The sequence below is a fragment of the Chaetura pelagica genome, unplaced genomic scaffold (genome assembly GCF_000747805.2).
Source record: "Chaetura pelagica isolate M959 unplaced genomic scaffold, ChaPel_1.0 scaffold433, whole genome shotgun sequence".
Lineage (NCBI taxonomy): Eukaryota > Metazoa > Chordata > Aves > Apodiformes > Apodidae > Chaetura > Chaetura pelagica.
Window position 1 is genome coordinate 497816 of NW_009952574.1, and position 13409 is coordinate 511224.

The 13409-nt window shown below is 42.1% G+C and overlaps 1 protein-coding gene across 1 annotated transcript in view; it reads right to left on the reverse strand.

Annotated features, from left to right (window-relative positions):
* GLIS1 (GLIS family zinc finger 1) overlaps nt 1–13409 on the reverse strand; it is a 104765-nt gene that overhangs the window by 21201 nt on the left and 70155 nt on the right. The window contains exons 4-6 of the mRNA XM_009993562.1: nt 12922–13032; nt 9024–9156; nt 1193–1343 (exon numbers count right to left, since the gene is read on the reverse strand). Coding sequence (XP_009991864.1) covers nt 1193–1343; nt 9024–9156; nt 12922–13032 — 395 coding nt within the window. The remainder of the gene's footprint in view (nt 1–1192; nt 1344–9023; nt 9157–12921; nt 13033–13409) is intronic.

The following is a 13409-nucleotide window of genomic DNA, read 5'->3' on the forward strand; positions in this document are numbered from 1 at the left end:
ATCTCAGAAGAGATGGCTGTAAGAGGAACTGGGTACAGAAGCTAACCTTGCTACAGCTCTCATTCCCCAATATATATTTTTTTAAAAAAGGACTAATTTGTTCCTAATTGAATTTCCTCAAACAGATTATTCTTCAGCTACGCCAGGTATAATTTTCCTTGCTGTGCCCTTCCCACAGCACATGCACTCTGTCACCTTCTGCCCTTTGCTTAAAGCACTCAATTCAAAACTTTCTGGGCTTTCCTTTTCCCATAAAAAAGAAGAGATGGGTCAGTCACTGGACTGGGATGGAAAAACTGTATGTTCAATTGCTGTATTTGCTGAAGAACCCAAACATATTTTTAGCAAAAAAAAAAATAATAAAAAAATCTCTTAATCTCTCTGTGTCCCAGGTTTTCATCAGTAAAGCAAAATCACAGATCCTTCCCTGTCCAAAGTGTTGGGAAGAAGAACTGTAAGTTTGATGAGTCTAGGCACAAAAAAAAAAAATAAATCTGAGCAAAAAGATTAGAGCAGAATTTTGTGGCTTACAGAGATTCTTTACTGTTGAGAAGATGTTATAAGATCCTTGAGCAAACAGTGCTTTAGAAAGAGCAGATACTGTAGTAATGCAATGTGATCCAGGCTACAGCAGTGTGATGCATACATCAGTGAGATAATACACTCTTCCCTGATTAGGATCTTCCTGGTGAGTGCCTGCTGCTGAGGGATGATTACAGAAAAGCTTACAGAGAGCAAGGAAGTGAGCAAGCTTGCTGCTCTGACACTAAAGTCAGTCTTACTAAGGCAAAGACTGCCCTGTTCCTCAGTGAGTCACAGTTTGGGTTTTTAAGCTGAGAAAAGTTCTCTGCACTTATCCAAGCCTACAAGAAGTCAGCAAGGAAGAATTAAAAAAATAAACTAACTGCAATTGCATGTTATGAAGAAAACAAATCTCAGCATGTTTTGTTGAAAGCAAAGGCCCTGAGCAACTAGATAGTAATGTCAAAGTTTGTCCTGCTTAGCACAGGGGATGGACGACACAAGCTTCTAAGGTCCCTTCAAACTAAATTGTTCTAAGATTCTAAAACAAGCAAAATTGCTTAGGTTGGGCCACTGTTTTCCATTTGAACAGCATCATCGCGAAGTAAAATAAACAATTAATCATTCATTATCAAGGCAGACAGAGGCCAAGCATGTTTCACACACTCACCCTTCCCTGGCACTCTCCAACGGCGACTGGTGGTGATGTGGACTGGAGAGGGTGGAGTCAAGTGGATGGTGTCTTGAAGGGATGTCGTGAGGAGGCGGCAACATACCTGGTGAGGGACCGTTGTGGTTAGAGCTGGAGCCACTGTACATGCCTGTGGACACACACCATTTTGCAAACTAAAGTAAGGAAAGAAGCATCCAAATAATTACTTGAAAATCCCCAGCTCCTTCCCCAGACAAGTGCTTGAAAATCCTCAGCTCCTTCCCTATCCCCCATCCAACCCCAAGACACACAGCAGCCCATGTCGTTGCTCATTTCAAACATTTTAATTTTACTTTCAATTAGTCTATTCCTGGACATCCTGGACCATTTAAAATACCACATATTGATGCAAATGAAACCCCAATACATGAAATGCAGAGAAAAGCGAGGAGAAATTTTTAATGAGAACATGAAAACAATAGATTTACAAGTACACAGAGATACTGAAGGAGTGTGGATGTTCCATTTTTTGGAGGACTTTGGCTACTCTCCTCTACCACGGCAGGCAGGCAGCAATAGCCAAGTGTCTCTCATACCCTCAAGCACATACTTTGTTAAGGAAGCTTTGTCCAGGACTCTTGGATTATGATGCTAGGAGTAGGGTTGTTTTTTTTTCCTATATAGTCTCCCTTCTAAAGAGTAAGTCATGCACTAAGGCAGTCTGGGCTTAGGGCCTTGACACTGACTTCTGGTGAGAAGGCTGCATGGTGGGCAGGTGTCTGATAAGGGGAGGCAGCAGAAGTACTGGCTGTCTGGTGTTACAAACACCACCCTTTGGCAGGGGGAAAAGAGGGATGGCTGCTAGTAGGTGCAGCTATTGGAAAAGTCTAGTCCCTTTCTCAGCGTCTCTGCCCTCTTCCTCCTCTTCCTAAAGTTTGCCTGCTACACATCTCCCAGAGTTCTGGCCCACCAGGGCATGCTTACCAGGGAATCTGCACACAGAGGACCAGAGCAGCCACGCACATAGTATGCTGAAAGCTGTGGGGAGCAAATGAAGTCTGCCAGTTCCCAGTGTCCAGCTATACAGCACAGAAGACCCCACACCCCCCCTGAGGCCTGGTTTTCTTTGCCTTCTCTCCTCCTGTAGCATTCATCCTTCCTCATTCAGGAAGACAGAGCTGTGTGTCAGCTAAGCTTGGCTCTGTCCCATTCACTGACAGGGTTCTGTGTGGTGCTCCTCCCAAACCCTCGCAGTGACATGGAACAAGGGCAACATGAAAATCAAGCTGTAGGGAATGTGTGACAGCCCTTTGGGTGGAAAAGCAATGGCTCAATGTCAACATCCATTTCTGTGTGACTGAAGAACAGAACCACTAAGGCAAGATTCCAGCCACCTTTGTCAGGGACTTCAGATGAGTCAAAAACCTCTCATGAACAATGAGTCCTCAGCTGTTGACAGATCTAAAGCAACAAAACTGAACCACATCATCTCTGTATCCTGCTAGACAGAACATTTGTCAACCAGCTAGTGAAACCAATTGTTTTCTGCACTGAAAGCCAGACAGAAGGGGCTTTAAGAAGTCAGATGTTCCCAGGTGATGGTAGGATTTACTTGTCAAAGCCTCTTCTGATAACAGGAAGTCAGTAAATAGGATGCTGCATGGTGAAAATGTAATTTTTTCTACTGGTGGCTTCAGTCCATTTGATAACACAATAGTTTACATTTCCCCCAAATCCTTACTGTTCATACATTCATGATCAGGCTTGGAAGATGAGCCAAATACCAATTTGACCTTGACTCTACAGTGTCATTTCACACTTCAGCTGTATTTCCTACACCACGCAGTTCAGGTGTATCAGCAGCACAGCCTGGGAACCTAAAGAGCTCTCTAAGGCTGGCAGACTATTACTAGTCCCTGTCAGTAACTCACCCAAAAGCTAGAAACCCTTGAAAGGCAGTTTTAGCAGTGTGGTGGTGAGTAAACACACTCAAATGTTTGATCTTTCAATCCCACCACTGAACAGTTTATGAATGTTTAAGAGGTCTCTCCTGGCTCCTTCGTTACTGTCTCAGGTACTGAGGATAGTTCAGTTCTTTGCTTGAGGTGGATGACAAAGAGCAGGAGAGCACCTACAATCAGCACACCCCTCTAGATAAGAAAGATGTTAACAAAACCACCCTACACATCCATATATCCAAGAGCAAATTCCTGCATGATCCTATGCCCTCAAACACATCCTATTAGAAAACCAAATTAAACCGGAATCCCTGTCATCCCAAATATTTGTCATACCCAACCAGTATGCAGAGGAGTTTGCCCATCTGTGGAACTACTAGGCAGGACACTCATTACCTACCATTGGGCTTAAAGAGTTGTCTAGCTGTGGACCTCCTCTCCTAGATAATGTTTGGCTTCTTCTGTCTACTCTGAGCTTATCCATCTCTTGACTTACTGATCACACCTTCTCTGGAACAGGTCCCTGCTATGACCATGTATATGGCTTGTAGGGTTCATTCCTCAGTGACCTCCTCCTCCTCTATCTTTATTTACCACAACTCCCTCACTCCTGCTCAGTTTGACACATGGTGTCTCTTGCCCTCACCTTCCCCACCTCCCTTCCCCTCTGCAGTGCTCATGAAGCTTGTCAGAAGGCAGAGAAACTTGCCTCTGAGGCCTCTGCCACCTGTGGTTGAGCTTGGCTAATGGGTTTTTGAAGACTACTGTGAGAAAGGAGACTGACACACATGGACAGAGGTGAGCAAAATGCTTACACAAGCCTTGGTTCCTAAGGAATTGAGATGAAACCCAGAGCCCAAATGTGTCCAGACACAGGGCAAGTGGGAGGAATGGGGGAGCTGCAAGGTGGTGGTGAGGTTTGGAGACTGCACAGCCCAGCCTTTGGATGAGAGCTGCATCTGCCCTTGAAGCTTCTGGATAGTGAGAAAGCCAAAACACAAGCCAAGGCAGACAAAGAACGGAGCCTGTTGTTCACTTGCTTCACTTGCATGGGGTGTCTGCCTGTAATTAAGAGCTCTTTGAGGGCCATGTGGCACACACAATGGAAGATGGGATTTACTACGAGATTCCATGGGAGCCTGCAGTGAGACATTAGTCACTTCTGTTGAGTCACTAAGAACCAAATTGGTACTTATTAAAGTTAAAAGTTATTTATCTTAAACAGTGCAAAACAAGGGCACTATCCAACAGAAAATTAACTTGACTTCCTTCAGGGGGACAGAACTTTCTTTGGTCACAGGCTCTGTGCAGGGTGCACTCTGCTAGGCACTCAGTGCTGTCAACCACTTATGCTGCTACTGGAATCACTTTGACTGTAAAAACTTTTGAGATGTGTATATTTCTTCCAGACTTAAGACGCTCAAAAGTCTGGAGCTGCTGTCACTGATTCCATGGCTACCTAATGGGTGTTAAGCCCAAAGATGGTGCTTTTAGAAGGAAATATTGGCAGTGGCATGGAACTGCCTTGTTCAGGGAAGAAGGAGGTATCTGCTGATACAAGGGGAACAGAAAGGAACAGTTGCTTGAGGGGACAGAAATAGGGTCTTTGCTGTGTGACTCCCTTTTCTCAGGAAAACTTCTACAATAGAAGAAGTCAAAGCGGGGACGAGCAGTCATGATTCCAGACTCAGTATAATTTTCAATAGTTCTAAAATTTAACTTCTTTTACAGTTTTTCCTCCCTTTTTCCAGCAGTGGGCTGTAATATTCTGAGTACCTGCAGTCACACAGAAGCCTTTGGAGCTGTTGTAAGTGCAACCCACTTTGGGACTGTGCACCTTGGGCCTCTTCAGGTGTTGACCATCTTAGCTTGTAACTGTATGTCATCAATCAATATTTTAAATGGCTTAGCCTTTAACCTTAACATCTGTTGCCACATCAGTTCTCTGAGCGTCTGTGCCTAGCAGCTTTTCTTTACCCCAGCTTTATGCTGAGACCAGAAAAACAGTAAAAAGACATGCCCAGAGTGGAATTGCCTACATAGAGACACTTCCTTTGCAGGGAGGGCACAGCTAGGGTTGAATGTGCGCAGCCAAGAAGCAGCTTAGTTATGAGGAGGGAAAAAGGAGGAAGGTCTAAGCAAACAATGGGTTCCTCTGACTGCAAAACATTCTTTTGCTCACTGTTTTACTCAGCCCTAAGCACAAACCTGCTTTGAAGTTGGACACAAGGAATGGGAGCTTTTTTAATATTTCATTTTTTTTCCTGTGATTGGCTTTCATCCCTGACATATTTAAAATGTGCTTTAAGTTGGAGAAAGACAAAACTGAAATTCTCCAGGAATCCAAGTGATCCCTAAAGCCCAGAGCTCTGCACATTAATAATGTGGTTTCTCTGAAGAAAAAAAAAAAAAAAGAAAAAGGGAAAAAGACCTCCAAACTCAAAACAAAAACCCAAACCATGAACATTTTCATATTTTCAAGTGGAATCAAGAGAACATCATATACTGCATTTACCCATATATATACTATAGAGAGTATTAGAGCTGATTTCTCTACAACTGTTCTATTATCCCTGCTTCTCTGAAAGAGCAGCCGTGCAATCATTGAATCATAGAATCATAGAATCTTAGGGGCTGGAAGGGACCTCGAGAGATCATCTAGTCCAACCCCCCTGCCAGAGCAGGGTCACCTAGAGTACATCACACAGGAACTCATCCAGGTGGGTTTTGAATGTCTCCAGTGAGGGAGACTCCACAACCTCCCTGGGCAGTCTGTTCCAGTGCTCTGTCACTCTTACAGTAAAAAATTTTTTTCGGATATTCACCTTGAACCTCCTATGCTCCAATTTACACCCATTACCCCTTGTCCTATCACTGGTCATCACTGAGAAAAGCCTGACTCCGTCCCCGTGACACTCACCCCTTACATATTTGTAAACATTGATGAGGTCACCCCTCAGTCTCCTTTTCTCCAAGCTAAAGAGACCCAGCTCCCTCAGCCTTTCCTCATAAGGGAGATGTTCCACTCCCTTAATCATCTTCATAGCTCTGCGCTGGACTCTTTCGAGCAGTTCCCTGTCCTTTTTGAACTGAGTTGCATGCTATGAGTGGCAGTAGGAGTGTCCTTAAGCTTCAGTTCTGTGAGGATCAGCTTATATTCCTTACATAATGACAGAGGAACAGTTTTGCCTGTGGAATTGTACTGCACATAGTATGAAGCAACTGCTATTTCACTGTAAAACAGTCTTTCAAATCTTGATTTATTTTCCCTGCATTTTTTCATGCTGTGCATGTGATGGGGTCTCATATGGGGTGACCCAATGGATGGATCAGGGAAGATTTACTAGGTTTTTTGCAGCATCCTGGTGATGGATTGATATAATCAGCAAAGAAATCGTATCAGAGGAAGCCAGTATTATTGACAGATAAAATCCTTAATTTCACAAGAGGTTCTCAGAAATGACACTGGGAGCTTAGGGATGGTCTGTTTATCTGTAAGGTAATAACGTAATAACTTTCCCTGTTCTATTGTTTCTCACTTGAAATCCAAGGCTACTTCTGAAGTGCAGCCTGTTCTGAGGGAAATGTCACTGGCCTTTCCTGTCCTGCCTGGAAAAGAGAGGCCAAGCCAAGCTTCAGCTACACCACACAGACAAGGGTGGAGAGCAGAGGCCATGAGCTCACAGATCTTAGAGGGTAGGGATGCAGACTGAGAATGGAAATAATCCCCTCAAGTCCCTCCAGCTTTCTGCCACTTTTCGTGGAGCCACATATAGAGCACCCCACACTCCCACAGGAACAGTGCTAGAATGATGGGTTATTTCCCTTTCTACTCTGTTCACTGGTTACAGTCCAACATCACAGTACAACTTGAACTAGAAAGAAGAACAGGAGATACCAAGCAGGATCTACTTTTTTGTTTTAAAATTACTTGCCTAAGTAATATTTAGCCATGTATTACTTTGCTCTTACAAAGCAAAATTTATCAATAAAATGCAACAGCTCTTCCTTTGGTGCAGGGGAACAAGCACCAGGCATTTTTGTTTTCTAATCCCAGTTTACCATTGGATTTTTCTAAGCCTCAACAGAAAGAAGTTTGTCTGGAAAGCTCAAACTCAGTTACTTAATCAATTTAAAACATTTTTACTAATACGAAGTCAAGCTTCTCCACAGTGGAACTGAAAGGGGATAAAGTGCATCCTAAATCAAAACAGATTAATTAAGATCTAATCTTCATCATTTTATGAATAATTTTGGATTTTAATAGCACGTAACGTTTTCTAATATTGACTAAGTTTGGAAATAAAGTCTTAAAAAATGGAAGCCCTGCCTTTTTGTGTCACTTGGCTCTGCTCTGTAGTCCAAAGACTTCCTCCAATGAGGAAAGGCTGAGAGAGCTGATGTTGTTCAGCCTGGAGAAGAGAAGGCCCCAGGGAGACTTTTTAGTGACTTTTCAATATGTAAAGGAAGTTGGGGACAGACTTATAAGATGGGGACAGATTTCTTAGCAGGGTCTGTAAAGATAGGACACAGGATAATGGTTTTAAAATAAAAGATTGGAGATTCATATTAGATATAAGGAATAATGTTTTATGTTGCTATATATCCATCCCATTCCTAATATGCAGCTGCCATTAAAAAATGAGTCAGCTATTGGGATGTATATGGGACATGACAGAGAATAACACAAGAAAATGAGACAATGATGGCCTATAAATCCAGTGAATGGCATAATCTGGAATTTTGTGCATAGTATTGATTGTCCTATCCCAGAATGGGCATTACAGAGTTAGAGGAATTTCAAAGGCAATAACAAGAATTGCTCTTCAAAAGCAGGTTCCACCAAAGCAGACCAAGTAAGAATCTATGTGCATATTATTCTCATTGAACATTATCTGAAAGTTGCACATGCAAAGTTAATCAAGGCAAGTACTTTTTCAAAAAGGCTTTGTAGCTTACTGATATGTGATGTTGCTGAAGCCAAGAATAAATATGTGAATTAGAAAAAAGGCTAAATAGTTACATGGACAGAAAGAGATTTGAGAGTGAGAACGGCCAAGTGGAAGGTTCCCTGCTCTAAACTCTACAATCAGAGGAGGGATCTGGGTGCCTCACAGGATGAGGGAGGCTGCAGTTACACTGATGACCTCTCAGAGCTCCACTTTCTCTCTGCTGCCTAAACAAAGAACCTGAGATTGTTCCATGCCTGATTCAGGATCCTCTGCTGAGGTTCAAAAGCTGTGAATCTAGATCTTATTTTCAGAAGTGAATGAAGGATCTTTTTTTCTTCCTATAAAAGGTATAGGAATAGTCTAAGGTCCCCCAAAGGGGCCAGCTCTTGTTCAAACCACAGGAAAGAAAGGACAGAAAAGAAAGAATGAAAGAAAGATTAAATACTAGAAAATATAATTAAAACAATCTTAGATATTTGAAATTCAAGCTTTTGCTCCATTCATCCATGACCATATGATATTTGTTATAATCACACAGTGCATGGTAACAGACACCCTCATCAGCTTCTCTGTGGCTCCTGAAGAGCTGGAGAACCCTCTTGCCCTGTGCCTTTGTCTTTGCTGCAGTGCTCGTTGGGCTTCAGCAAAGCTCATGCACCTGCATTCTCCTGGAGCCAAGGCAAACTTTTAAAAAGAGGACACAAGCACAGAGGCTGATTTTCAAAAAAATGCCCCCTCCACATGAAATTAATAGGAGCTCTTTGTCTGACTACCTCTGAAAAAAAAAAAAAGTCAGACCAACTCATGAAATTATTGGCTGGGGTTGGTTTGTGTTTTTTTTCATCTTCCACAGTGGCAAATCAGACCAATAAGCTTTTCTGTTTTAATTCCTGTATTGTATGTCACATTTAGCATCATACTTATTAGAAATGTTCTTACCTGTAATTAAATCATGATGACCTACAGATCTACCACATTTCCCATCCAAAATGTGTTGTGAAGATGTGTGGAGCTGTTGTATAGCTAAGCATTCACTTAGTACATCCTGTTCGATATCAGTACATGAATTTAGCTACAAGAGGAGGATAAAACAAACATTTTATTAAATTACTTCCATTTAAATTCGTATGTCTCTTTGCTTAAAGATTATGTATAGAAGGAAGGAACAAAATGTCATTCTTAGGTGTCATTAAGCATGTATTTATTACTTGGTTCTTTAGAGATTATTTTGCTTTTTTGAAGCACACAAGTTACATGTGCTAGTCTTAAATTAACAAAAGTTTGCTTCAGAAAATAATGTATCCTGTGTTTCTTCAAACCTTCCTGAGTAATTTTACTGCATCTTTTCAGACCTTCTGTAGTTTCTGAGGTTCTGTGGCAAAAGGATTGCATCACCTTGTAGCTGTGACACTTGGAAAGACATTTGATAGGGGAAGAAAAGCATTTGTGCTTATCAGATTAGATCTGGTGGAATAATAGGCTGTCAGGAACATGTAAGAGGTCTCACCAATATGTCAGCTGTTCTCCACGTAAATTAAAGCTCTGGCAAAAGTGTCTGAAGCAAACTCTTGAAAACCACAATGTCGATCATATTAAAAACAGCAGGAGAGGAGAATTAAGAAAGAAAAGCATTTCTAATTCTCTTTCAAACACGCTGATGTTGCCAAGCTTTTGTCATAATATGGTGCTCACATTACACAAGCAGCCATCCTATTCTATAGCCATTAACCCATAGTCATTGTCTTTACATTTAAAGCTTTGCATACCAATCTCCCCTGGGTTTGGTTATTCCAAATAAAAGGTGCAGGCAAACCTATTTGGAATTCTGCTGTACAGCCATTTGTTGGTTCAAGATAAACATCTAACATTTGGATCACACAGTCCATCTGCAGCCAATTAAACTACTACTAAATTAACAGCTAACTTTCTCCTCTTTTGCTCTTGTAAAGCCTTTCAGAACAACCAAATATTACCACCACAGTCATCTTCTAGGCTATGAACCAAATACTCAGGATTCCTTTGATGTCAGTTTAAGCTCAGGGCATTTTATTTTCTATCAGAGATGGCACATTTTGGTAGCATAGCTCAATCAGGACAGGAGGGCAGAGCAGCCTGTTGATTTTTCTTCCTTGGCTAAGTCATTTCTATTCAGAACTCCTGGGAAGCTGATACCAACAGACAACTGCCTTTGCAGAGTTATAACCAAAAATGAGCAAGTGAGTGTGATCAGTCTTTTCCCTTTTTATTCCAAACTAGACTGTCAGACACTGAGATTTACTCAGTTGTGAAAGGGTTTGGTTTTTTTCCTAGAATAAGTTCAAGTGAAATATTTTGGGGGTAGGGGCTGTTATTTATTTAAGAGTCAGATTTGCCTTGGTGCCTTTTGAGAGAGCCTGATTAAAAGGCATTTTAAATCTGCTGCTTTTTCAGATGCAAGGAAAAGAGACAGAGGATCAAGTATTCATAAAGTTATCATGGATAAACAAGATAGGGAATCTGAAGATGATTTCAGACCACTGGAGGGGTGCAGATTTGATTGGTCTAATAAATCAGGTGTGGGAGGCAAGGAATTAATATTATTTTAAGATAGCCTCAATAAGTCTATTGGAGGGTATGTAAATGGGGGAACATTCCTCAAGCTGGAAGACTAAGAGATAGGAAACCCTGGATATTTGATATCTTGGTACAACCAAGCAGCTTGAGTTTGCCATTTGTGTGTACTGCATTTGTCCCGTATTGGTTCTGTGCTTAAGGCCTTCTGCTGCTTATGTAGGAATTACCTTCTGTCCTTTAATGCAATGTTTGGATTTAGGTTTTTCTCTCACCTTCCTTCATAGAACTGGAAATAGGCCTCAGCAGGTGACAGGGTGTAACTGTGGGGACTGTTCCTTTCTCCAGATGTAAAGGATGTTAACATGTTAATGCATTCTGTTCAGAGCTGAACAAATTACACCCGTGTTTGGTATTAGGAAATAAAATATTTCCCTCCTTCCTTCCCCCAAGAAGTATGTCAGCAATCACAGGAAGGAAAGGTGTGGGGGAGGTTCTCTCCTTTGGAATAGGGAGCATGGTTGCTTTCCACAATCAGCTGAGAATTCCATATAACAAAATCTGTTGCAAAGATCTTGCTGTTGCAAAAGACACTGGTGCCACAGTCGACCCCTGTCTGTGGCCAATTACTGCTGTGGCTTTCTGACTCTCATTAAGACCTAAATTTTGTTCTAGGGAAGCACTGGGAATTTTGTGACCTGTGGTGTGGGAGGAGTGTGCACAGCACACTGTGTGGAACCTTCTAGATAGCTGTAGTTAAACCATGTGGCCTGATAATACAAAATTAGGGTTGATAACTAGGTGGTCCTTTCCAGTCCCGGCAGGCTAAGTAGGAGTTCTGACTGGACCTGATGGGTGCAGAGACAACAACTTGATTCTGTGGACACCTGGATGGGTGCTAGGTATGAACAGTGTTATTGCCAGGCACAAAGTTCCACGTGTAATGAGCGTTTCCTGACTGTCTGAAATAGTGTGCACAACTCTGGACACTGATGTTCTAGAAAGTGTTACTCAGATGTGTGCATCTGACACAGAGGAGGGTTCCAGGAAGAACTGGGGGACAGAAAACTGCCCTAGGAAAGGGGACCATAAGTTCAAATTAGTGAATCTAACCAACTGAAAAAATAGGGGATATAATCCATGCTGAGAAGTAGCAGGAGGGAAGAGGTTTAAGATAAGGGGCATGGCTGACACAAGGACCAGTGAGTATTAATTCATCACAGTTATATTCAAGCAGGAAAATTAGGCCTTTTGGACATCCATCTCACTCCTCCATGGCTTATCCCAAATTCTGCAACTAAGATGACCTGGGTTCTGCTACTGCATGTTCTCTCTTCATGCTCCTCTCTTTGCTTTCCATACTTGTAGTCCTTACCTCTGACATTTTTCCAAATTAGCTGCTCCCTAGCTCTATCTTGCCAGGCTGTCATTTCTGCTCTGTCCTCCATCCTTTAAACATGCCTTGCTGTCTCATCTGAGATGCTCTTGGCAGTGGTGAAGCAGCTGGGGGAAGATGTCATTGCTGCTTATTGAACTAATTGTAATTGCTTGCTAAGGCTTGCATTGCCCTCCACTCCTGGGCCTGAAGTGTGCTCATGGTCTGTTCTGTCACAGACAATCATCTTCTTACAAACTGTGTGTACAAATGTGGAACAAACAACTCTCTGATCCTGGGCTGGTGCCTAAGCATGCCCATTTAATAATGAGTTCAGGATTTAGCCCACAGGAATCAAATACTTATTTGAATCTAATAGCAGTGAAAAACATAACTAGCAGTCTGGGTTTGGAAAGATTTATAAATACATTTAAAATACAGATGTGGTGGGAAGGGGGGTGGGCTTCAGCCTCATCTATTACAAGTGCTCCTGTCCTGACATTTCCATAGTATCCTGTCTTAGTTTCATTTGTGTTTTGGATTATCTGCCAACATGTATTTACTAGGTGATTGCAGGGACTCAATGCATGGACATTTTATGTGAAGGGCAGCAGAATTTGGTCTTATGTATGAAAGATGAACAGGAAAGAACTGCTTGGAGAGAACGTGCAGGGCAAGCTGAAATTACAGGGTGGTAGCCTTGAAAGTATAACTATAAAGTGTATTCATTAACAATAGTGATTAAAAACCAACAGGAAAATTAGCTCAACTGAAGTTTTCTTCTAGCGATATTACAGAAAAACTCTGATTTAAAAGATATTTGAAATACATAATTGAAAATATATTTACCAAAGGTAAATCCAAACTAACTGTGTCAGGGAGACAGGACACTTTTTGCCGAGCGGGTCTTACCTTCTTACGCACCTGTTGTTCTTTGGCTGAATGAGCTTTCACGTGTTTGCGCAGGGAGCTGGGGTCAGTGTAGCGTTTGGAGCAGCCAGGAATCTGACAGGCATAGGGCTTCTGCAAACATGAGAAAAGGGAGAAGGTTTCCTATCCCACTGCATCTCCACAGGCAGCATTCAGGGCACTGAAGGTTGGCCCTTCCTGTGAGACAGGGTGAAGCCTGAGCTGTCTGCTCTGTTTGCTGTTGCCGTGTTTGCCCTGTCTCCTCTCTGCATGCAGCCAGACAAGATGCAAACACCAGAATCACGCTGATCGCTGTGATTTTGCACTCAGTGCAAGCACTGAAAGCCCCTGACACATCTATACTCTCTCATGTTGGATATTGATTACTGGGCTGCATTAATTGCTAATGAGATGCTTTCAAGAGCTATGACTTGTTTCCTAGTCTTTACAGTAGATAAAATGATCATGAGATCACCCAGTATAATTACAAA